The 25,543-nt window shown below is 48.7% G+C and overlaps 1 protein-coding gene across 3 annotated transcripts in view; it reads right to left on the reverse strand.

Annotated features, from left to right (window-relative positions):
• DPP6 (dipeptidyl peptidase like 6) overlaps nucleotides 1-25,543 on the reverse strand; it is a 934,588-nt gene that overhangs the window by 711,708 nt on the left and 197,337 nt on the right. Inside the window, exon 1 of one of the 3 annotated variants that reach the window (XM_079149261.1) lies at nucleotides 3,157-3,740. The exons of the other annotated variants lie outside the window; for them this stretch is intronic. Within the exon in view, the coding sequence (XP_079005387.1) occupies nucleotides 3,157-3,393 (237 nt within the window). The 5' untranslated portion in view covers nucleotides 3,394-3,740. Of the gene's footprint in view, nucleotides 1-3,156; nucleotides 3,741-25,543 lie in introns of those variants that run through there. 3 annotated transcript variants of the gene reach the window in all.

The raw sequence follows: 25,543 nt of genomic DNA on the forward strand, positions 1-25,543 counted from the left end.
GAGCCCGAGCTCTACTTTGGGTTGAATTCTCATTCTCCGTCGCCGACAGCCAGGCTTGTGAACAGGGGTCAGGGACTGCATTTTAGTCCTCCCTTTCTGGATTGAAGGACACGATGCACAGAGCCCAAAGGTATTCGCTCCACTTCCCGTCCTCTCGCTGACCACTGCGAGGGTGTTCTGTGGGTTCTGTGTGTTGGAACAGCTCTCCCTGACTAACGAGCCCCAGCCGGGACACAGCTCCGGGATGGCACTGCTTAGCTCAAGGTGCCGAGAGAACTCTTCAGCACCCACCCACAGCTTCCACCCGAGCTCAGCTCCCCAGCTGCTCAACAGAGGACAGAGCCGCTGCCCTGCAGTTCCTCGGGATGCCCAGATACATAAAACGATAGGCATGCGTTCCTAATGGGTTGCACCTCTTCAGCTTTGAGTTTGGGCAGCAAATGATCACCTAAGATCCTTTAATCTTGAGACACGCTGGCCTCTAAAATAAAGTTTTCAAATCAAATATTTTTTTTCCTAACTAGTGACTACAAGGCAAATGGACGTTTTGTTCCTGGAAGAAAAGTGGTTTGCTACATATATCATCTTTTTGTAAGGTTTTATACATAACTTTGCCAATTTTGAATAACTTTTCTGAGAAAAGTACATTAAAGTTTTTAAGAAACTGATACTACCTTTAGCCAGGTGTCATGGGTTTGCTTACATGTTTAAAAACAATTAATTAACTTCATGGAATATATTCAAGGTACACAACATGTTATGGGACATATATATGTACGTATACATGTATATATAAGAGGTTACTATGTGAAGCAAATGAACAGATTTACCACCTCTCACAACCATGTTGTGCAACGAGCAGCTGAAATCTCTCACTAGTGTGAGACCCACATGCAGTACAATTTTATTACCTACAATCCTTGTGCTGTACAGTAGAGCTCTAGACTGTTCATTCCACATGTCTGCTGCTTTGTAGGAAATACATGTAATGCATCTTTGCCAAAGTGTACTGAGTATGTCCAGATGAACATATACAGAAAATGAAAAATACACACCATAGTATACTAAACAGGCACACTGCCCACACCTACACGCACGTACACAGGTGTACACACACACACACATACACACACACACACACACAAACACATACACACCTTACTGTATTTTCCGGGAAACGAATATTGATATCAGGACTTGGAGCTCTGTCTATGGAAATCATTTGCATCACTTAAATTTCTGATTTGTTCCTCAGTTTAACACTTTTGCTTTATCTGAGAACCAGTTCTACACACACTAAAAAGAAATACGTGCTCCAAGCTAAGATTTTTTGGAGAGGATGGATGGAGGCCAGCAGCACAATATTCAGTTTTTACCTTTCCTTTCTCCTAGCGACACCTAGTGTCACTTGAGGAGAAATGCCACTGTTCGTACTCCAAACATCTACAATGTGATAGTTGTTAAGTCACCTTTGAGGCAAAAAGCAAATCTTCTCTGTCTGCATTGCAGCTAAAGGGCCTTCCCAAGACCCCCAGCAACATAACCCTAGAACTGTGTCATCAGACTGGTTCATCCTATATATGTGCTATTTTGTTGGAATTCTTCACCCTCCCCAAGAGATCCAGTTCCTTGAACCACACATCTGAAGAATTTGTCCATTTTTCTCAAGACCTGGTCCACTGGAGCGAAGGGACCTTGGGTATTTCTCTATCTAACTAGGAGAGTCTGAAAACCACCCAAGAGAATTATGCAATTTCATGCAAGGATGATCCATGGGTGCATTTGGGTGTCCACCTATGTATAAACCACACCCCCACAAACTTTGGTCACATCTGTGACAGCATCCACATCCTGTATCATAAAACACAACACGATCTCACTGATTCTGTAAGATCTGGCAACTGGGAGTTGTCCCTATGGAAGCGCTCACCCCCCACATAAACACAGCTAAAGAAATGCCAAATGCTGAAGCAGGTAACCTAAGACAGGAGTTCAATGGCCAGGACCTCCCGCTCAGTTCAGAGAGATGCACTTCCTGGGAGTATGGGGAAGACTACCTGAGTGCAGGACCCCAGGTGCTGCTCAGCTTTGCTCAAAAGTCGCCTCCAAAGGGAAACTCCTCAAAGGCCACACGTTGGCTGCTACAACCCAGCACACCCTGCGTGTCTGTTGCTAAGGGCTGTGCCACCCATGGCAGACCCGCTTGCCTGAGAGCTAGTCTGGGATTGTATCTCGAAAGAAAAGGGCAGCTTCCTCTCCTGGGTCCCACCAGTGCTCTGAACATCTGGAAAGGATCAATAGGTGGTTCCACCCATCCATTCCTGGAACCTGGCGCTCTGCAGGAGTCATCCGTTACTAGGGTGATATGCAAATTCAACCTTTGAAACCCAAGCTTCCAGCCCCGAGAAGAGTAGAAAACGTTCCAGGAGAAGTTTGCAGAGAAGGAACACAGCCTAAGGTAGAGTTGTTGGCCCAAGGATAGAGACCATGAGATGGTCAGGGCCCATAAGCAAAAAATGGGCTGGACCTGGTATAGGGCTTGGGCTCCAAGGCCAGGACTTTAACATATTCTCGGAAAAGATCATCATCACCACCACCACCACCACCACCTGGGGAGGAGGAGGAGAGAACTGGGGGAGGGTGGAAGGGGATGTGATGGCACTTGCCTCAAGGGCCAGAGTAGGGAGGTGAGGAGAGGCACCCTGGATAGGTCCCAGTGACAGGTGGAAGGAAAAGAAAAGCAAGCCCAGACCTGATGCTCCCTGAGCCTTAAGGCAGGAAAATAAATGAATAAATACATAAATAATAGACACTATCAACTTGTAAGCACAAACAGACCCAATTCCCTCCTGGGATCCAGAGCAGCCTGCGGTTACAGACATCCGCGCATCTACTGAACCCCAAGCACATCCAGATCCCAGCAGGCGCAGCTCCAGAACCCTGCTCGCTCCAGCCACCAACTCCTGGGCGCCGCAGACAGCCCGCTCCGGACCGCGGTGACCGAGATCCGGCGCTAAGCAGTGTCTGGGCGCTCCGGCGCGGGGGAGGGGAGGCGCGGAGCGCGCCCTGAAACCCGCGAGCCTCCAGGCCTCTGCGCCTCGCAGGTGCGCCCGGCCAGAGCCCGCCGCCGCCCCCCACCCACCGCGATGCTCTTACGTCCTCCTCGTCACAGTCGCTCCGCGCCTGGTACTGGAACCGGGGCCGGCCGCCCGCGCCGCCGCCGCCGCGCTCTCGGGGCGCCGCCGCCTGCGCCTGCGGGCCGAGGGGCTTCGCCCCGGCGCCGCCATCCTCCTCGGGCCCCTGGCCGCCCAGGAGGTGGCTGGCCTCCGGGGGCGCCGGGAAGGAGCGCGAGGTGTTGATCTTGCCGGTGAACCTCTGGTACAGCGAAGCCATCGGTCACCGCGCGCGCTCGCTGGCTGTCTCGGTGCTTTTTAAGATTTTGCTTTCACTCTCGGCTCCCGCTCCCCACCCCCTCCAGGCGAAAAAGAAAAAGGAACAGGAAAAGAAAGGCGGAGCAGGGAGGCGGCGGGGAAGCAGCACCGGAGCCGGCGAGCGGCGGCCGCCCCTCCGCGCCGCTCGCAAGTGGCCGCGGGCGCCGCTGCCTGGCTCGGCCCCTGCGCCCCTCCCCGCGCGCTCGCGGGCTTCTGCCGCTTTTATTTTTTCAACTCCTCGCCACGGCCGCGGCCGCCTGACGGCGGGGATCGGAGGCAGGAGAGGCACGGCACGCGCAGGGAGCGACGCCGAGGCCCGTCCCTGGGCACCACCTAGAGACCGGCACACACCCAGGGCGCTCCGCGCTCCCCCGCCCGGCCCCGCGGCTCCTCCTTGGCCCGCCCAGCCCGGCCCGCGCCCGCCGGTAGGCGATTGGCGCCCGGGTGGCCGGGGGCCGGCAGAGCGGTCGTTCAGGAGGGCGGGGCGGGCGCGCGGGTCGCGCGGCCGGGTCTGGGGCGAGCGCGGGCGCTCGGGCGCCCCGGGAGGGTGGCACGCGGCGGGCCGAGCGGACCACCCCCGCGGGCGCCCCGTCCACGCGCGAGGCTCGGCTTCGCGGCCACCGCTGGTGCGGGCTCCGGCCGCAGCGGCAGGCTGCCTCCGAGCGGCTCCCCGCGCGGTTCTGCCAGGTCTCGCCCAACTCGGAACAGCAGCAAAGATCCCTGCGGGCCCGGCGCGAAGGGGCGCGGGCCAGCGGGGAGGACGCGGAGGGAGGACGAGGCCTGCGCCGCGCCGGCCGAGCGGGTTTCGGGGCGGGGGGCACCTTCTATTCAAAGCCGAGGTCTTGGGAAACAGCCTCGTTTCCTTCACCCCCTCTCGGAGGCAGGCGAAGGTTAGCGGAGGCCTAGCGGGAGCGCGGGAGCGCGGGAGCAGTCCCACTGCACGCTCCTCCCCACTGTGCCGCCTGCTTGTGTGTATCAGATTCCATTCTCCTTTCCCATAAATACAGGGAGAGGCTGAAGCACTTGGGATCCCAGCAACTTTCCCAAAGCTTGTTCCACCGCCCCTCCAAACCTCCCATGGTTAGGAAATGAGGGGCACAGTGACCCCAAATGATGTGCACCACTCAGGGATTCGCAATAACTGATTTTGCTGCATTAAAACGTGCTTCAGCGCCCCTGTGTGGAAAGACAGGGAAGTGTGCTTCCCTGCGAGTCTCCACTTTGGCTGGCGCTGTGCTTCCTTCCCTCCCTCCCCTGGGCTACCTCCCTTTCCTGTAACCTGGCTCTCTTGTCTTCTCTCCAGAGCCCTTGCCATGATCTTTCTTAAGGGCCCTGTCGCTCTTGCTTTATCTGATCCCTACAGCTTCTTCCTGCCGTCCTTCCTGGCTGCGATGGACCCCATCCTGAGCTCCAGCAGGGCCAGGACCACAAACTTGTGGGAGTGGCGGGGAAGATTAGCACCTAACCCAGAGACTGCTGCTCCCTTCCACATGCTGAGTCCAGAGGCATCCTCGCCTCCCAGGGCCAAATGGTGCTCCCACCTCCTCCACCCTCTCCGTATTTCAGTTTTCAAAACCATAGGCAGGCAGCAGCTCACAGGCCCCAGACCACCAGCCCCTTCCTGACATCACTGCCCCATGCCAGAAAGCCCCCTGGCCCGGGCTGAAATGGCCTCCCTGTGTCCTCAGCCTGGAGGGAGAAACAGGCTGCCGGCCAGTGAGCATCTGCTGGGATCTGCACCCTTCCATGCCTATGCCCTGCCCTTCTCCAAGCCAGCAGTCAGATCGGTGGTTTTCAGTTGTAGGCAAAGTTAGACCACACCCATCCTGTGTTCCCGTGGTTTCTCTGAACTATGAAGGAACAAGTGTGATCACTAAAGTAGATAAAAACACTCAAAAACAAGTAAAACCAGTACTTCAGTCACTCTAGGGCTCACTGCACGGGAAACACTACCCAGAAGGGTCTGGGGGTAGGGAGAGCTTCCTCACCGGCTTCACTTTGAAGAACCTTGCAACAATTACAAAAGCCATGAAACTAAACTTTAAAAGTCATCCCATTTAATAAATGGAAACCTTGGCTCTCATTCCCCTCTCACACCAGCTGGGCTTTTGATAGGAGGAAGCTCTTTCCAGCAGACTTCAAAGGGCAGAGCTCATGCTATTGACTGCACAGAGCCTTTGGATCCTGACATCTCCCTATATATAGAAGCTGTCCGGGTCTTGCTTATGATATAAGATATGCACATGTATGTTTTTACACAAGCTGTAGGAAGTATATATTTATATACATATCATAGTAATACATTTTATACAAATAGTGAATATAGAATATCATACACACTGCTTTTAAGGTATGTGCATAATACCTATCATACATTAGATTGAGTCTTTGATTCAATAACAAATTGAATAAATTGATAAAGAAGGCACATGGGCCTCACTTTTAAAAATGATTTTCTTGGCTGAGCTTGTAGATATGCAAATTACAGTCTGGTCAAAGTTAAAAATCCTAATTTATTCTGAAGATGTGATTTGTATTTAAAGTTATCTACAAAACAAAAAGACTATAAAACTCAAAAAACTGGGGAGAGAGTTGAGGTCAAAATTTGTATAGAGGAGTGCATCTGAATGTGGGCAGGAAGAGGCAGGCTGGGGCAGGGAGAGTGGAGACAGAGCACCAGGGACAAGCAGAGCACAGGGGCGGGTGGTCCTCGGGGGAACAAGGCTGGGGCCCGTGAGCTGACTTAAGAATCTGGCTACTTTCTTCCCCCTTGAACAGTGAACACAATGCTCCCAGAGGCATCTTAGAGAACATTCCAGATTGTGTGTGCGGTTGTGCACCAGCACATCCAAATTTGCCTTAAACACTGAAGTACATCCCAGAGCATCTTTAGAGACTGTGGCTCATGTTGTAGAATGAGGGACGGGAGGCAGAGAAAGACAAGATGCCACTCAGGCTCATGATTCGTAAGTAATTCAACTCTTGCTCCTAGTCAGTGTGGGCGCCGTTTCAGAAGGAAACAAGCTGCTCTTTCCTGCCACTCGACTCATCCCTGATCACTTGAAACATGCGATACTAAAGCAGATTTTCACTATTACTTATTGGATAAGCATAAGAAAATGTCTTTGAAATTGTTTTGTGGACTACTTCGTGTCAAGACTTTGATTTCTCCATACTGCTTGAAACAGAAGACCCACTGACCCATTTTTCGATTTAATTCCACGTGATTACTTCTTCCCCATTTATTAGGTAAAGATGTGACTGTGTTTATTTTCCCTGGAACCAATTTACAAAACAAATACGGTAAGTCATTGGAATTAGGCAGATGCTGCAAAACATGGTAGGTGGTCGTTTTAAAATGACAACACAGGAAGCCAGGAGGCTAAGCAGAGCAGGAATACCAAAGGCTGGTTTCAGTAACCCAAGCAGGATCTGCATTAGGTCAGAGGTTTTCTTACAGCTGGGAGAACTGCAGGCTGGACTTCGCTTTCTCTTTCTCTGCTTGGTGAGGGAAGAGAGCAGACTATGTAAGATTCTTACTCTTCCTAACACTAATATTTGAAGAAATAAATGACCAATGCAGCAGACTCCAAAGAAATCCCAGCTCCAAAGTCTTGTAGATATCACTCCTTGACCTTGTGTAAATGAGGAGAAAGCAACTATGGGGGTAGCCTGAGAAAATGCAGAGTACTAAATACATGACACAAAGCAGACCCTCAGCTCGAAAAAATCTGTCGCTGTCGCTGAAAAAATGTCTTTTTGTTTGTTGCTTATTTCATTCTTTATTTTGTGACTGCCAATTTGAGCCTGGGTTATATAACCTCTTTACAAATGTTCAAACAGGAAGTGTCTAGCGTGTGCACGCGTGCACACATAAATAATTCTGGGCCTTTTAAAAAATGCAAAGTTAAAGTATGAATTGGCTTAATTTGGAGCTCTTTAACTTGCTACTTAAATACATGTTTTAAAGAAAAACATTTATTTTAACTCAATAAAAAGATCTTCTTCAAAATCAGTAAATTTTCGTCTCCCAATAGCGTTTTTGTCTGCATTTTACTAGTGCAACGTCCACTGCCTGCTTTTGCACACAATTCAGGACACACCTGCAACTACCTGCCTAGCTGCCTATGCACCAACCCAGGTGGGAAGCCAACCCAGGTGTTCAAGTTCACTGCCAAGTAGGCTAAACTTCCCACGGCTCCAGCTAAGTGGCCAGTGTGGACCCAGCTGAACTTGCTGCTCTTGCCCCGCGACACCCGCTTCCCTCTCGCTCTCCCCTCCTGCCTTCACTTTGGAGCATGAGCAGTTTCTTCTTTTCTCCTGCTCTCCCTGCTTCACTCTTCACTTTGTCCCTCTTGCCTTTCCTTCCTGTTCTTTCTCTGTATCAGTATCAGTAAGCGATACATATTTTTTTCTCTAAATATTCTTTGCTCCTGTCAAAGTAACTGTAAAATCCTACTTTTTACAACCCAAGATGCCTCAAAAATTATCCAAATAACGGAAGAGGCTCAAACAAACATCTGTCTTGTCACGTTTTCTGTGTGCACGATGAGCGCTCCCACCGGGCCTTCCGGGGGCGCTCAGGAGCTGCAGGCCACGGGGCAGCGGAGCCTGCATTTGCATGTATCCCTGGGACCATCTGCGCATGGCCACATCATTCTCTGAATGTCTTAATTTTCAGATCTGGCATGACTAAATCCAAAGGGATCTGACTTCTGCCCTAAAATGCCCCAAGAGCTCCTTGCCCTTTACAGACCACAAACTTCCCTGGGTCCTGTGGATTAGGTTAAACAGGTTTCCTTTGATGTCAAAGTCATATTAATGAGCCTCTACATTCTGTGCTTTCATTTTTTATTCAACAGAGGCAGTGGCTGTGGCCCAGAAGGAGAAAAAGCTTTTCTCTTTTCTCTGTGGCACCCCTGGCCAACACTCCTGGTTGAGAGTGGTCAGTGCAGGCAAGAAGAGGTGGCAGGAGGTGGGCAGCAGAGGGTCCAGACACCCCCAGGGTGCATCTGCATTACCTCACCCAAGGAATTCCCAGGCTTTGATTTAGAGGGAGCAGTGGATTAGGAAGAGGCTGGTCAGGTGCAGGGTGTTCTCTAGACAGCAGGAAACGGCTGTACCTGCTCACCCACCCTCACCTGCAGACCAGTACAACATTAGGAAACCCACCTTCATTGAAAACACTGCAGTTTCAAGAAAGGAAGGGGCTATGGTGTGTGCCAAGAATGTGCCTGGGGACTAAGGTCTGGAGGACAGAGTGTGAGCCTGATGTCATTCATCCTGGAAAGAGAAGCCTGCCAGGAACAGCAAAATAAACGGAGGCCAGCTGAGTAGACGCCCCCACCCCCGGCCCCAGCTCCCCGCATCCTGGGGATTCTTGCATCTCCTTCCAGCAATGCCCAGGCTTTAAGGTGTGAGGACAGGGAGGAGGCCAGCTTCCTCTAAACTCTTACAGTGATACTGAGACGGCATAGCATCAGGGCTGGAAGCCACCCGCGGCTTGCCAGGGCAGGAGAGCATAGCTTGCTTCTGCATCATCCACTTGGCCACATTTATAAAAGTCTCTTCAAAAGGAATTTCCCACCCCTGTTAGCCCATGTCAAAAACTGTCAGAATCATGGCATTCCTTTGAGTTAAAGCAAGGCACTGCTGGAACAGTGTCCATGAACAATGACTGGCACACAGCCGAAGCTCACACCAAAACCAACCAAGCAAGCAGGGGTGCCAGTGCTGACTCGGGCACATGGCACAGACTCTGGGACCAGAAGCCACCTTTTCAGGTGTGTAAGAGGGGATCTGGGCAGCAGCCTCCTCCAGAAGCAGGATGCAGTAAATGCATCTGACTCTGCCCACAAGCCACATGAGTCCAGGTTCTATGATCCATCTCCGAGCAAGCCATTATTTCCAAGTTCAAAACCATGAGAGACAGGACTACTGTTCAACAAATCTTCACTCACCCTACACCCACTTTGAGGAGTGTCCTGACCTGACACATGCACTTTGAACTTGACCTTGTGACTGACTTTGGCAGATGACACATGTATGGACATGACCCAGTGGAGGACTTGCAGGTATGTATGTAGCCTGGCTGATCTCTGTACTCTACTGATTCACTCAGAGAATAAATCTAGCTGGCGGCTGCCACTATGGCCCAGTCTACAAATGAACACATCTGGAGCAGACATGGACCCTACCCATCTCCTGCAGCTGGGGAACACAGAGCAGAGCCAGATAGCTGACCCCACTGTGGACCAGCTCAGCCACAGTGGACACGAGTCTTGGAATAAATGCTTGTCATACAGACCTTTGTGTCTGGGCTAATGTCTGGCAGCGTGTGGGCATCATCAGCTCACTAAAACAAAAGCAGATCCATGTGCGAAAGATGGCACAGGTAATGCCAGTGCTTACCACAGCACTTCACTTGCTTACTCAGTATTCACCTGAATGCCAAAAACGTGCCAGTTACTGTGCTGTGTTCCAGGGGTGAGGTGATGGACTAAAATGAACTCACATTCACACAGCTTGAAGTCAACACTCCTCACAGTGAGCAGGCCTGGTGTTATAAATGATCTGACTGATAATGCTTTCCTTTTGTGAATAGATGCAGTCTTTTCAATTTCTTGCTCAGTTTAGAACATTTGCAGCACTGCTAATTTTATTACAAAAAAAAAAAAAAAAACTGTTAGAAACCTCTGGAATACAACTGTGCTCAGTATAAAGCCTGGTCTTCTGTTGTAGGAGCAATGGGTAGCATTTTTGGTCCAAGGCTGTGGCTTTCAAAGGGTGTTTCTGGACCAGCAGCCTAAGCTTCAGCTGGGGATTCATAATGCACTCTCCAGGGCTCCATCCCACATCCACTGAACAAATCTGGAGCTGGGGCCAGGCGATCTGTATTTTAACAAGCCTTTGAGGTGATTCTGAGGCACGTCACTGTACTTCAATAATGCAGTGGAACAGTTTTCTACATGGCATCCCGGCACCTAGGAAAGCCCCCAGGGCCTGCTTATTCTCAGGAAACAGCTTACACACTAGAGTATCTAACAAAAGTCCTTCTCAGGGTCAGGCTTTTCTAGGAATGCAAGAAGTCTCCCTACCCTCCCTCATTGACATGGGGGTGGTCTCAGCACTCACTCGAGGTCACAACAGAGAGGAGTGTAGTGGTCTCTGCGGGACCTTGAACGTGCTGCTCCACCCCTGAGTTATGTTCAAGGTGCATCAGGAAGCAGCAGTGGCCAAACGGGATCTGTCAACGCAGAACCAAACCAGGGTGAAAGTTAAGACACCACAACCGGGGCGCTTGTCTCAGAGGTGCTCTGTAGTGTGCCTTAGAGAAGAGCCTTTTCCATTTCCCCAGATGTATGCAATTTGGCAGGAGAGCTCTGCAGAGCTACAAGGGGGAAACAGGCTTAGTTTCAAAAATTGATTTCATTAAAAAATCCTCAGTGCTTCAGCTTTGGAATCATTGCTTCATGCAATTAAAAAAAAACTGGCTTAATTAAAAATCAATGAAGTTAATAAACATATTTAAGTTGAAAGTTGGCTTTTATGAACTTGATTTTCCCGAGTCTACTCTTTAAAGCACGTTAACATGCTCATTATAAAATCCATTCTATTTTATTTTTCACCATCACTTAAGATATTCTTCAAATTTCCATGGAATATTCCTGTAAATTTAACAATGGGTCAATGCTACTTTGGATGTCTTGATAGTTTTCCTTGAATTTCAACATGTTCTCTAGACCACAGTGCATGTTTAATATTTACAGATTTACACCAACATGCACATGATAGATGCTCAATGTGGAGTCTGAGAGCTGACTGGACCTGCTGTATGTTTACTTCCTCATGAACAAATCCAGATGTCAATGCTAAACTGACTGCTGTGTACGTGGGTGAGTCAGATATGAGAGGTAGTGGGTTCTCATTGATGGAAACAGATTATATTAGAAGCAATAAAACTGAAACGAAGCCACCCATTTGTGTCTTCTGGGTAATTCGATTCACAGAGATCTTCAACTCTATCGGCTCCACTCCACTCATTTCTGAACAATTTCCTTCTCATAAAGGGAAAAATAGGTTTGTCTATACTACTAATTGCATTTCAAATCATAGTAATTTGGAACTCAAAAAAGTAATTCCCTTAACAATTACTTATATTTATATTTTGCTTGACAGGTAAACAGAAATTGCCTGTTGGCTAAATAAATCCATTAGTCATATAAGCCTGCAATTTGAACAGCCTTTTTCCTCAACCACAGCAACAACAAAATTGACTCTCGGCTACAGTAGGATGAGGTGGGTCTCATTCGTTCCCTGGATTGTGCTTTGAGTCCCTGAGAGCGCCCAAAGCTCAATCCTCTGCACTGCACCCACAATCACGGCCATTACGTCTCTTTAGAACCCAACAATACCCAAATCACATCATTTACACAGGGCCTTTTCAATCTTCACGGGGAGAGCTGAATGAATTAATGCTTTCAAAGGACTTTGAAGGATGTCTCAGCCATCTCAGGGCAAAAGATGAAGCAGCACAAGGCGCTCTTTATGTCTGCCTTTCAGGATCCTTCCCTTCTCTCTCTCAGGATGCTGCTATGACCCACAGCCCGGGTTCAACTCAAAATGAGATGCAGATGGCTGAGTGTGGCCCCATGAATGCTGAGCTTCTCCTCTGAGACAGTCACATCCCTCAGCATCTTTCTTGAGTAGACAATTTGCTCAAATAACATAAAATTATCAAACCCAGATTCGACTCGGGGGTAGAATACAGAAACCCTGAGTATCCTAAGATGAAACATGAGACTCCAAGCACGTGACCGAGCATGCCACGCCCTTCGGGTGGCCTGCTCACACCGAGGGGCTCTCCCTGGACACTCAGGATGGGTGCTGGTCTAACGTCCGATCCCTGAGTCCCTCTCCTCATAGCTCCACGTTTCCTGGGGAGGCAGCCTGCTTGGACGGGTCCACGTGATGGAAAATAGTCGCCAGAAATGCTGGCCGACGTCTCAGAGGTGGGAGCCTCCCCGGGCAAGCCACGCCCAGCCCTTAGATTCTATTCCTAATTAAAATGGAAGATGCCATTTCTTGAACCAGTTTCCACAGCTACAAGGAGACTTGAAGGAAATGATTCACACTCTTCAATGCCCCGGTGATGTCACTGAACTTTAAGGAAAAATAAAACCACCACCTTCAATGTCATTCTCGCTTGTTCAGATAGCCTCCTTGAGCGGAGGCTGGAGGAGGCCCCAGGCTGCTGGCTGGCACCTGGTCTCAGGAAAGAGCTCTCTGTGGAGCATCGAACACGACTCTGGCTCTCAGCCCCGAGCACATCTTCTCAACGCCCTTCATGGTGTGGTGGGACCTGACTTCTCAGGCGTGACGGAAGTGCTCTACAAGGGGGCTCCTATTGCTCATCCATTTGAAAATAACCCTGACTCTGCACTGTGCTGCATGCTGGGACCAAGCCGGCGTCCCTGAATCAGTGCCTTCGAGGTAACCAAAATCTGTTTTGTTTTGCCGCAGCAGTGATGAGGAAGGTTTCTATAAACGTGGGCCCCACATTCCTCACTCGGCACCCACAACGGCTGGTATGACCCACTCCTCCTGGGTTACCCCAATGCTCCAACATGTCCTTTCACTTGTCTGCCAGCCAATACAGAATGCCCGTCCTCAAGCAAAGGGTGTCCCTTCAACTAAAGAGAAATGAAAAGTTTCGTGGGTGGTTACTGTAAAGACTTTTTCCTTCCCCATTGCGAGAGTGGTAAAGGGGGGCTCTCTTCCCTCCCCAGCATCTTCTCCTTCTGTTTTCTCTCTTTTGACAGAGTTGTGTGAGGACATGATGCTCAGAGCCACCCCAGCCTCCCTGGGGCCATGGGAGAAAGGGCAGGTATTGGCAATGAGGCAAACCCACAACCCTAAAAGCAAGGAGGAACAGAGCCCTGCCACCCCAGGTGAAGACCCCTTTCTCATTCGTGAATCATTACATGACAAAAGCATCCCTATTACACAACTGGATGCCTGGTTTCCTCACTGAGTGCACTGGGATGTTAGGGAGGCTGATCCTACCAGCTGCACCAACACAGGCTCCTGAGAGGTTCACATACACTGTTATATAGGGCAATCTAGAAACTTCTTGTGAGTTCCTAATCTCTAGAACATGCTATGGCTGCCTGTAGGTAATAATCTAAAACGTGAATCATCAAGCTTTTACCCCTGAGTGTTGTTGGCCAGTCGTGCGGCAACTCCACTGCTTGTTTTGCTGTTAACTTTTCACATTTCTTCAACTAGAATATCTGGAGGAAAATGTGGTCCAGGCGCCAAGGCCTTTTACACACATGAAGAGATGAGAACAAGGTAAGGTATTCTCTCTGCAGGGCGGATGAACCACAGAGAAGATGTACTGGCCCCAAACAGGACGGGGCAGGGAGGGAGGAGTCCAGGCCATGGGCGAAGAGAATGCTGCTTTCAAACCCGAATCCTCGTGTTCACGTGACGTGCTTTTGGATATGCAGCCCAGTTCCCCTGGAGGGCCTGTGACGCCGACCTTGACTTGTTGCCAGAAGAGCAGGCGCAGAGCCCACTCCACCAGGCTGCCTGAGCCACAAGGTGGCAGGCTAGAAAGGCTCCCCAGTGGGCAGCAGGAGACGAGCGTGCCTTCTGTCACTCCTGATCAGAATAATGATCAAAGCAATCAGAAAAAACTCCAGCCAGATGAGCACATACAGAATTCGACACTCAGACTGATAAGAAGCTTATTTTCAGCACACATGCATGTTCTCCTGATTCCACAAGATGACGTCTCCCTTTGGAATTGCACATGGGAGGGATGTCACTGTCTGATCTTTAGCACCTCTGAGCTAAGATGAGTTCCACCCCGTATTTCACATCGATCACAGCAGCGACTAGCCACAAAGCAGATTCAACACACGTGGTCCATGTTGCAGACCCTCTTACACAGAACTGGGGGCTGGGAGAGTTCAGCAGGGAAAGGGCCCCCCAGAGCATGCTCCCTCTCTCTGCAGTCTGTTTGGCTTTGGACCCTGTGTGCTGTCGGTGCTCTGCCTTGATCAGGCAAAGGCAGCAACAAACATTTCTCAATCTCTGGGATTTCTCTTTCACTCATTCTTCTTACTGCTTCTCTTCCCACCTGACCTTACCACCAGCCTCCATTGTGAGGCCTCCCTCTCACTGCAAAACGATGTGCAGAGCCTGTTCCTGCAGCTTTACGGCTTTGTGCACTGATGGCTCCCTGCTGGCTTCAGCCAACTGCAAAGCAAGAGCAGCTGATTACCAACAGAAAAGCCAAGGCAAACAAACCACCGCAGCAGCAGCACAAAGAGCAACTCGGAGCTGCTGCTGCCGCTGGAGGGAGCTACTGGACTTCGGCAGTCACTGGCTCACCGCAGCTCAGGCTGAGGACACCCTGCACTCCAGTCACACTGCTGCTGCGTACAGCTCCTCACAGGGGCAACGAGACAGCCCTGGAAGACTTCTGCTTCCTATGAAAGGAAGGCTGCTGCTCTACAAATGTTTGCAATACTCTCAGACACAAGCCAGTGGGTGAACCATAACTGTTTTCTCATTTGTTGAAGAGTCTGATGTTCCAGGGTCAGGGGAGGCTGATAGGGAGTATGATTTACATCATCATGGAGAACAGACATATCATATTGATGGGTATGAATGATTTTGTGGCTCAGAATGGATCCTGGAGTGCTTTCAGCCATTTTTTAATTTTTAATTTTATTTAATTGATACAGAACTGGTATTGAGGAATGGCGGGAACAGTGAGGAACTGCTTTAGGTGGTGGCTGTCCTAGATCTAAATCACACACCACGGAGCCTGCATGGGCTCATTCCAGCTACCGCTTTCCTCTTCTTATAGAGCAAAAAGAACTCATAGGGCAAGAGACGGTGCAGTGATAGTGGACACGCTGAGAAAACAGTAAACGAATTCAGGACCTTGGACAGCAGCCCCAGGCTCCATGGTCCTGTCTGTGCTAGTCTTCTTAAAGAACACACATTTTCTGATTCTTGAAAAGTTATTGATTCATTTGGAAAAAACAATTTTATAATATGTTTTCAGTCACAGTTTTAAAAATGCATAATTTCCTATAAACTGGCAATGGATCTGGGAAGCAAGGATATCTGTAGGTCTGTCAGGTGCCTCCAAATGAATTCTGAATTTACAGGCAGACTGTCAACCCATGCAAGGGTTTCACTGATGAATGATAACAGATTCAATTTTGTTTCAAGAATGTGATCTATGCACATCATCCTATTTAATAATTTCAAAGGTCCTATGTTACAGGCAGTCGAGGACAGGAGTTCACACCCAGGTCTGTCTGAGAGCTACATCACCAGGAGAATCCCCAGGAGTCTTCTGCTCACCCCATCTGCTGTTGTGACAAATCACTCCCTGGAAGTATATTCCAGGAAGTTGTGAAACTGAATTTCCAAATGGCTCAATCACAGCCTTACCTGAAAGCCCACCTCAAAAGCTCCTTCCTCCAAGAGACCCTCCAAGACTTTGTAATATTTTAGGAGTCCAATGAGGGTCTCTAACTCCTCACTGCACCTGTCTGATCAAACACACCAGCCTACCCTGTGCTGCCCATTCATTTCACCATGGAACACATTACTCATCCCTGACCAGGCTGGCCATGTGTTCTAGTTCTCTAAGAAGAGATGTATTCAGTTTATGTTCACACACGGAGCTCTGTGGCAGATACAGTGGGAATTCAAACTAGAAGGAAGTTCATTAAAACCCAACTTACCCTCACAAGGTGATCAGATGAAAGACAGTACTCTGGAGTTGTTAGGAACTGATCCAACAGGTGACTACACCAATGATATGAAAATGATTTTTTATTAAAAATGGTACTTTTCAGAAACAAATTGTGAATCTGTTTTTTCCAAATGAATCAATAACTTTTCAAGAGTCAAAACATGTGTGTTCTGTAAGACTAGCTGTGACCACAAGGCTGCTCTCCAGGGTCCTGAATATGCTTAAGATATTCTCAGTTTCTCAGGCCATGTTGATTACAAAATTAGTATACATTTTTTCTTTTTGTAGCTATTTGCACGTTTTTGGGAACTAATGTACATGTATTTTATTGGTTCTTTTTAGTTATACATGACATTAGAATCTATTTTGATCTAATTATACAAGAACAGGATACGTCTTATTTTAAAAGGAAAGAATATTTTCTTTAAAGAGAAACCTGAGACACAAATTCCCCATGAGCAGGGACTGCTGCCATTTCCCTCAGTGTTTGTGACCCGTGACAGTCATGGTGCCTGGGACACTGGAGGTGAGCAGTAAACACTTGTTAAATGAATGAATGAGGCTGTAACAACAAGGATAAAGCCGTGGCAGGTGAGTCTGCATCCTCACCATGACAGAGCAGTGCAGCTGGTTAAATGTCCTTCCCCTGAATGTATCACTGTGCATTTTACGGGGGAGGGATTCATTGACTTCTAACGTCCTGGATTTCCAAGGTGAAAATAAAAAGACAAATCATTTTTACATCAATCGAGCAAAACATCTGGGTGTGTGTATTATCAAGTGAGGACTCTGCCACAGACTCTGATCAAGGGAAGTTACTCAGTGCTCAGAGCTGCACATCCATGGGGTCCCCTGTGCCTCCAGCAGCCTTCAGGAATTAACAGAGCCTCCACCGAAGGCTCAACAGGGCTTTAATTGGGGATTTTAAAAAATACTTTACTGGGAAGGCCATTTATCACCAAGGGGCTAATAACAACATATCCTACAAAAACTACCATGGCTCAGTGCCACTTGCAAGAGATGTAAAATCCCTCCCAACAGACTAATACCATTGATAAGCCAGTGCAGAATTTTCTCCACAGTTTGAAATCAATTCATTTTATTCATGCATATACATGTGTGTGTATTTTCATATGCACATGGCTGGTAAATCATGTCATCCTGAGGTCAGGGTATGATTTTAGAGGAAAATTTGGAAGACCGACCATGTTGTGTGTGTCACTCATACACACATGGTGGGTGGTTCTGCTGATGCCTCTTTAGAGATATCAAAGGTTTTGATTGCTTATTCACTTATTTAGTCATTTTTCATGACCAAGTATTGTTTTTAATTCCAGCATCCATGATTCTTTGAAAGTTACTCTATAAATATTTGCCAAAGGGCCACCTATGAAACCTTGAAAACCATGTAGCTCCAGGCCCCAGTTTCTGGGTGAGCTTGCACTTGGCCCTGGACACTTATGACATTGGCTCCAAGCCACGACTCTGCCCCCGAGTCGTGCTCTGAAAACAGCAGCAGAGACCACACAGTCGCAGAGCATTAGCAGACTGAAATCTCTTCAAGGTGCCTTCCAGGGCCACAGCTGGCTGTCTCTGCTTTGCTTCCTGAGAAGTCTGCCTTTCTACCAAGCTCAGAGCTGCTCCGTGGGGCTTCCTCGCTGATTCTGGATTAACATGTTTCTCAAGTCTAGGGATTTTCAAATGTCTGTACCAAGACTCATGCATCTCAAATCAACCTTGAACTGAAAAGACCAAAAAAAGGTGCAAAACAATGATACTGTAGTTTTGAATATGACTCACAAATATACTGCCTTGTTCATAACCTTTAGCCTTGTTCATAACCTCTGCTGGATTGCAGATGACCAAGCACTCACCAAACGTGTGCCTGCTGGCTCTCCAGATCCCACGGATTAGCTCCTCCATGGGACCTACATCATGGATAGACAGCAGAGTGATGATGTAGCGCTGACACATTTCTATCACCTGCTGTCTTACCACACACCAGGTCTTCCTTGGGCACTGAAGTGTAGCAACTGACTACTGAGACAGCAATTCTGTTCAGAAATCCTGTTTTCCAGTGGAAAGACACCTCCTCCATGAACGGGTAGAACACTTTCTGTAGTGTGGCCCTCTGCTCTCCATTTCTGACCTTCCTTTTGAAGAAGAGTAAAAACCATGGCTGGGTGGAGAGGCATGGGCACTATCTGAGCTGAGGCCATTTCTACAGCTCTGTTGCCCATGAAAAGATCCAGCAACTAGTTGATTTCATAACTCAGAGCCTCAAAATTGCTGTAGGCAAGTCATCTGTAGCTCAACTCCTAGGGATTTCCCATTGAGAGATACACAGGTATTTCAGAGGACTGCTAAAAAGAACAAGAAAACTTGTTTGTTTGTTTCAACACACATCTATGCACACAGACACATCTTCTGGGCATTGGTCAGTCAGCTGCTATGCCATTAATGTCCGTTCATGAGACTCAGCCAGGGAGTTGCCATTTGTAAGACTTTATTTTTAAAATAGTTTAGGTTTGCCAAGGCCTCTAACATTGAGGAGAGCTGCTCTACTATTTTCCTCTAAATAGCTAATAAATATCTCCTACAGAGGATGCAGAAAGGGCAAATGGTATGACGATGCCCTTGGTCGACAGCAATGATGTACGGATATAATCTCTGCAGATATCTGTGGGTGAGACAAGACTTATAAACCACCAATCTGTGCCTCTGTAGTAATTCTGAGCTTCTGGATGCTACTGTGTTTTCTATGCAGTTTTTCCAGGTATGTTTAAAGAGGTAAATGTCTCTCTGGGTAAAAGCATTGTAGATTATTGTCAGTACAGCCAGGTGGAATTCCCACATCAGAGTGTGGACGTCTTAGTTCCCTGGTTCTACTACCACCATTACAAGTAATTCCTGCAAGGAAATAAAACAAACAAACCAACTGTTGTACTCTGATGTGGACAGGAAGGAAATGAAGTCAATTAGTAGTGTATGCAAGACATTACTGCTGGCTTGTACTACTGGTTCATTATCTGTAATGAATGAAATGCTTCACCTAATTTAACACTGAAAGCTAACTCCATCTCCTGACCGCATCATCATCTTTTTCCAATGGAGCCTTTCACTCTGTCACTCAGAGATGGCAGAGAAGGATATGTTGTCTATTGAACCCAATGATCAGCCAGTGAGCCAATTGTCCAAAAAGGAAAGATAAGACTACCCAAAGAAAGCAGACCCCAGGAAAGAGCCTTATGTCTACAAAATCTTAGGGTGCAGAGGTTGCTGAATTTGGTGGGGTTCTGAATTGGATAGGAGGGATTCCATATGAAGAAACCAATACTCAGTCCCAAGGCAAGTCAGAACCAGGGGTGCTGACCATTTTGTGGAGGCCCATCCATCAGGAATGGATGGCATGAATCTCTGAATTCAGACAGTGACTAAAAGTGGCCAAATAAGATGATGGATTGACCTTCTCAATTTTCTATTGGTTAATCCTTTATGAGGCAAAAGCACCTTTTGACTAAGCTGATAACAGAAGGGAATGGAGATGGGGGCAAAGTGGAATTGAGATGAATTCCACTTGCCAATGTGCGGGGAAGAAAGACTCAACACCCAGACAGACGCAAGGTCACCTTCCTTGTCCTTGCTGGGCAATGATTTGACACCCTTTGAAAGATGGTGTTGTGTTGTGCTAATGACCAGCATAAGAGTAGAGTAATAATTTGTACAAATGGGGAAGGGAGGCTAAGAGAGTAAATTTTATGTTACGCACATTTTGCCACATATAACAGTAAGAATAAGGATCAAGAGGGTGTCGCACAACTGATCCACACATGCCGCAAGAGCCCCGAGGCAAACCACGCCTGGATTCAAGTCAGGAGTCAGCTGCAATATGAAGTCCTGACCTCCAGAGTAACACCCATGCACACGTGCACCCCCACACGAGCGTACACATGAAAAGGGAGGGAGGGAGGGATGGGTAAAAGGAAAAGGGTTCATGAATTTTCGGGCTACAGACAAGGGTATCTTGACCCTAGCCATGGTGAGCAGAGGTGAGGCAAAGGCAGGTGGCCATCGGTAGACCCTTCTTCCCCTCCCATATGGCCTTGAATGAGTCTCATGCCCTCCTCGGACTACAACGCCCTCAGAAATGAATTCATCAGATTGGATCAGCTGCACATCTGAGATTCTTTCATGTTCTAAGCTTCGTGAAACATATTATCTCCAATGGAACACCCTGCTTGCGATGAAAGGACTTGACCAGGTACACCTCCCGCTTCAGGTAAAGATAATACATTGTGCCATTTGGGGGAAGGGACCAGTTCAGCCTGACAACAGTGCAGGTGGAAAGGCTGGGTCACCAAATGACTGAATAGGCCTAATTTGTTGCAGCTGCAGACACCACTGCTAGAATTAGCGTCCACACGAGTCTCAGAAATCACCTCAGCAAACTTTCTAATCACATCACGGTGGCATAAGTACTCTGCTCAGTGTCCCTTTAAACATGTGCCATTTGAACTGATTATCAATTCCAATCGAGCTGCAATGGCCCAGAAACCACGCCATACTAACGTGAGTTGAGAAAGGGGTTGGTTGTCAGAAATACCACTTTTTTTGTTTGCCCAGGAACCGGTGCCATGTAAGAAGAGGTGCTTAGTACTAGTACTTCAGAAACATGCTAACATCCTGTTGGGTCTCCACAAAGGAACTGTGAGCACGAATGAGCCATTTCTTTTCTAGAAAAATTAGCCGACCAATGAATGTGGGAGCTGTCGGCTTGCTGTGTGGACTCATCCAAAGTGACAAATGCAACTGCCCAAAGACATGTGGCGCTAGAGGGGCTGCAGGCACCAGGTCACTTCTTCACGGAAAAGATCTGCAGCCTGAGGCAAAGTCTGTGCACCGCAGTCGATGTGAAGAATGATCCGTCCCCAGCCAGGTTGTGAGGCGTCGCAGTCAGGGGTCTCAGCTTACGCTGGATTTAAATAAAAACATTGGTGCTGCAAAGGCTGTGGAGATGATTCAGTGCGACCTCTCTCAGGCAGGGACAAGGACACAGTCACAGAATGCACAGGACTTCTCTCTGGAGTTGACTCCCAATGCAGAGGGGCAGAAACATGCGGGGAGGGGATGAAGTTCCTTGACTGCAGATGTGTGTGCCTTCTGGGGACAGAGCAGGTGACCAGGTATAGACGATTCGTGTAGAAAGACACCATAACGAATCCACAGCACATGACACAGGGGTTAACACCACAGGCTGGAGCCCCAGAGGCAGAAGCCCTGGGTCTGGATTCCCTCTCCACCACTTGTGGGGTCCTCGATCAATGACCCCACATCGTGGGGTAGGGCAGGAAATCACTTGCCACACAGGACTCCGTGGAGTCACCTGTGGTCAGCCGTACTGCTGCCTTGTTAGGAAAGCCCCAGGGACAGCACCATAGCAGGCACCAATGCCCTCGGCTGGCCCACAGAGCTAAGGTGTGTTTGGGCAGGCACAGATTTTGAAGAGAAAGGCGTTGAGTCCCTAAGAATTTAGAGAAAATAAGGAAAACACTTCTTTATAGAGAAATATTCTAGACCTTTTTCTTTTCTTTAGATAAAAATGACACGACAAATGAAGCCCTAGGGCAATCTGACCAAGACTGTATTTCTTTTCTCACGATCGTACATTTAAATATGTAAGCACAGTCATGTCATATTCCAAGAAAATGTATTATTTTAAACAGTTATAACTCTCCAAAAATAAAACATATTCACATTGATTTATTACTGATTCATAGTATAATACACAAAACATAAGCAACTTAAATTTTTTTCTTTTGAAATATTTATCTGTGTAAAGGCTATTTTGCTTGGATACATTAATCGTATTTAACTGTGGGGTTGTCTTTGACAAAGAAACACGCTTGTCGAGTCAGATGCCCAATTCTGACATTTTCCTTCCAATAGCCAGCAGAACAGAGTTGCACAAAGACAGAAGACCAGACTCTAAAGCGTGCACCTTTGCAGAACTGAGACAGCCCTATCTTTGGAAACCCTGGACTCTCCAAGGGTGCTGAGTTGGAGTCCTGAGGGTCTGCTGGCCAGATGTGGCTCCCTGGGTCAGGGACTACCTGAGATGGAGCCGCTCTGGGGTCTGTGCCTGCAACCCAGTGGGTAGGCTGATCACTGCTCCGGTTCCACAACAGTGACCGGACTACGTGTCAGGAACCACAATTGTCACCTGCAGCTTCCACTGGTCACAGGTTTGGCCTCAGCCATGCCAAAGGGCAGCCGAGCTTTGTCAGGCTTTGGCAATGACTTTTTGCTTCCACCCCAGTTCTTGGGCCCCTGAAGGCCCATGTTAAGAAATCTCACTTTCCTATCTGAGATGAGGAGGCCAGGGCCTGAGGAAATGGAGAGGGCTTCCTTGGGTAAGACCCAGAAATGTCAGGAACGGAGAAAGAAGCCTGGCTTTCGATTAAGGATTCTCTGGTTTAACAACTCTTTTCCTGAAACTTCAGTGGGTAAGACTACTCAACGTGCACATCATCACTGTGTTAGTGGCTCTGGGTGAGAGAAGGGATTGCCCCACCCTGGGGGCAGGATGCACAGGACGTGGTGATAGCAGTGCCAGCAAGGCACATGAGGCCATGCTGACCTGTGGCCACCACGGGCATCCAGCAGTGACTGAACGTTGCACTGTAAGGCGTCCTCAGACGTCTGGGAGGCCGGGGCTCCTGGGTTGTGCATTAGCATCGTGGGGACAGCCAATTCCCAGGAACACGGCAGAGCTGGTAAGTCAGCAAGAGGGACCGCTGCTTCCAGAGGGGAAACCCTGAGTGACAGGTCAGGCTGTGAGCAGTCACCAGGGGTTTCTGGAGAGGACATTTTCCCTCGGAGCAGTCAGAGGCTGGATGGGGACTCTATGTGCTCAAGCAGAGGTGGCGTTTCCCAGGCAACCAGAGGAAGAGCATAACAGAAGGAGAGGATCAGATCTAGGGGAGGCTAAGAACTGAGGTCCAGTCTGAAGGTGAAATGTGAGCCCAGCCTCCCTCACGTGACCCAGGTGTGTGTTGAGGTGATGCTCTGTGTAACTGTGGAGTGGGTGGAGTGAAGAAGCATCTTCTGAAGTGCTGGCACCTCCCAGGCCTGGACCGGGTGCACCCTCAGGTGGCCTGCTCCTGGACAGCTGTCTCTGGGAGGGACTCCTGACCTGACCCTCAGCTTCTTGACTTTACGCATCGGCCTGGTCCCAGGATGCTGACTGTCAGTCAGACACTCACTACCCCATCATCTGCCAGGAAGGTGCAGACAAAGGAAAAGTACAGAGACTTCAGGTATTGTGGGTGACTCCATTGGGAAGATGTCACAGCATTTCAGAAAAATGTGTAGGTGGCAGAGAAAAAGCTAGAGGCCCAAATGGCTCTATGTTAACAAATTTCTAATCTGCCAGTTCTGACAATTTTGCCACTGCAGTATCCCAAGGAAGAAACAGGCATGGGATCAAAAAAAAAAAAAAATGGTCATGTCCCCCATGTAAATTAAAATCAGGAGACACAGGAGGGACGTATTTGGGATGTTTCAGAGCAAAACCCCCTCGGTCAGGGTGGGTGCAACAGTGCCTCTTCCCAGTGCCAGACGCCTGCAGGGCACCTGCCAGATCAGGGGTGGAGCGGCGGTATGAGGATGGTGTAGATGGAGCTTTGCTCAGAGCCCGCAGAAGGGGGCAATGTGCCTGGCACAGCCAGGGGGTGGGCACTCTGGGAGGCCAGGGACTCTGCTCTGGCTTTGCACAGCACCTGGTGTTGGTGGTCAAGCCAGGCAACGAGGAGTTCACAAAGGCAGGCAGAGGACAGCTGTGGGGTGGCGGGGTCACAGCAAAGGGGCCAGGCAGAGCCGAGGCCTGGCAGCAGAGTCGGAGGTCCTCACCTTCTTCAAAGGAGAAGTCAACAGGAAGAAGAGAAAACAAAGACTCAGGTGACCGTGCGAGGAGGGAAGAAGATTAGGTTTGCCACGAGGACCTTCAGGGGAAGATGAGAATTTGTGAGGCACACACACACATACACACACACACACACACACACACAGGCACTAGGTAAACACATTCAGAGGCAAAGCCCAGGAAGTAAGGGCTTAGTTATGTCCCATCTTCTACTGCCTTTAATGTTGATTTGTTCTTTATTTATTTGGTGACTTTCTATTCGTTTAAAGGATGCACTCAGAGCAATGAACTTTCCTCTTAGCACTGCCTCCTCATGTCTCAGAGATTCTGATACGCTGTGTCACTATTCTCCTTTACCTAGAAGTATTTATTATTTCATCCCTGATTTCTTCTGCTATCCACTGGCCATTCACTAGCATATTATTTAGTCTCCAGGTGTTAGAGTAGCTTCTATTTTTTATTTTATCACTGATTCCTAATTTCATTCCCTTATGATCTGAGAGAATGCACGGTATTACCTCCGTTGTTCTGTATTTGCTAAGAGTGGCGGTGTGGCCTAAAACGTGGTCCGTTTTAGAGAAGGATCCTTGTGCAGCCTGGATGCCCGAGCAAGCAGCCTGGGTGATTCCAGAAACCAGGGCAGCCAGAGCAGGAAGAAAAGGCACTCCAGGTGGGGCAGGCGTCCCGGGGAGGTTACGGAGAAAAAGGGAGAGCGCAGAGGCTCAGAAGCAGCCCTGGGAGGAGTGGGCCCTGCTGCAGAGGAACGCACACCTCCCTCGGAAGCCAGGTGTGAGGGGCACGAACAGCACCAGGCTGAGCAGGGCCGGCCTGCTGGAAACAAGGCCTGGTTCACCCTCAGATCAAGCAGCCAGGCAGGCCGCAGAGGGAAACAAACCATCCTGTGTCCAGAGGACAGAGCTTGAGATGTGGACACTTTAGAGAGGACGATAGAGTGGATGGGACAGGATCTGTGTTTAATAAATGAAGTACAGAAGCTTTGCTTCCTCAGATCGACAGGCACATGGTCCAAGAGTGAAAGATACTTTAATTGAAGTTATTCGCACCCTAAGTGAAAGGTGAAGGGGCGGTCACTCAAAGGCACAGAGCCTTTCCAAAAGAAGATGGTGGCGGATAAGAAATTTAACTGGTCTTCAGGAAAAGGTGAAGGGTTAAGAATGAGTAAAAAGTGACCACGAGGCCCAATGTCTAGATCAAGGTCTATAAGCACGCAGGACTGGAGAGCCTGGTTTAAATTCTAAGTACAGTGTGTTGGAGGCACAGATGAAGGATGGGCAGGGGGAGCCCACGAGGCCGACGGCCAAGAGGGACAGAGGAGGAGAGCACAGAGAGAAGGGCATCGCCTTTTCTGATCCCGCTATGTTAAGAGCCAGTCGACCGATTACAATC

This window comes from Sciurus vulgaris (assembly GCF_902686455.1).
Source record: "Sciurus vulgaris genome assembly, chromosome: 8".
Lineage (NCBI taxonomy): Eukaryota > Metazoa > Chordata > Mammalia > Rodentia > Sciuridae > Sciurus > Sciurus vulgaris.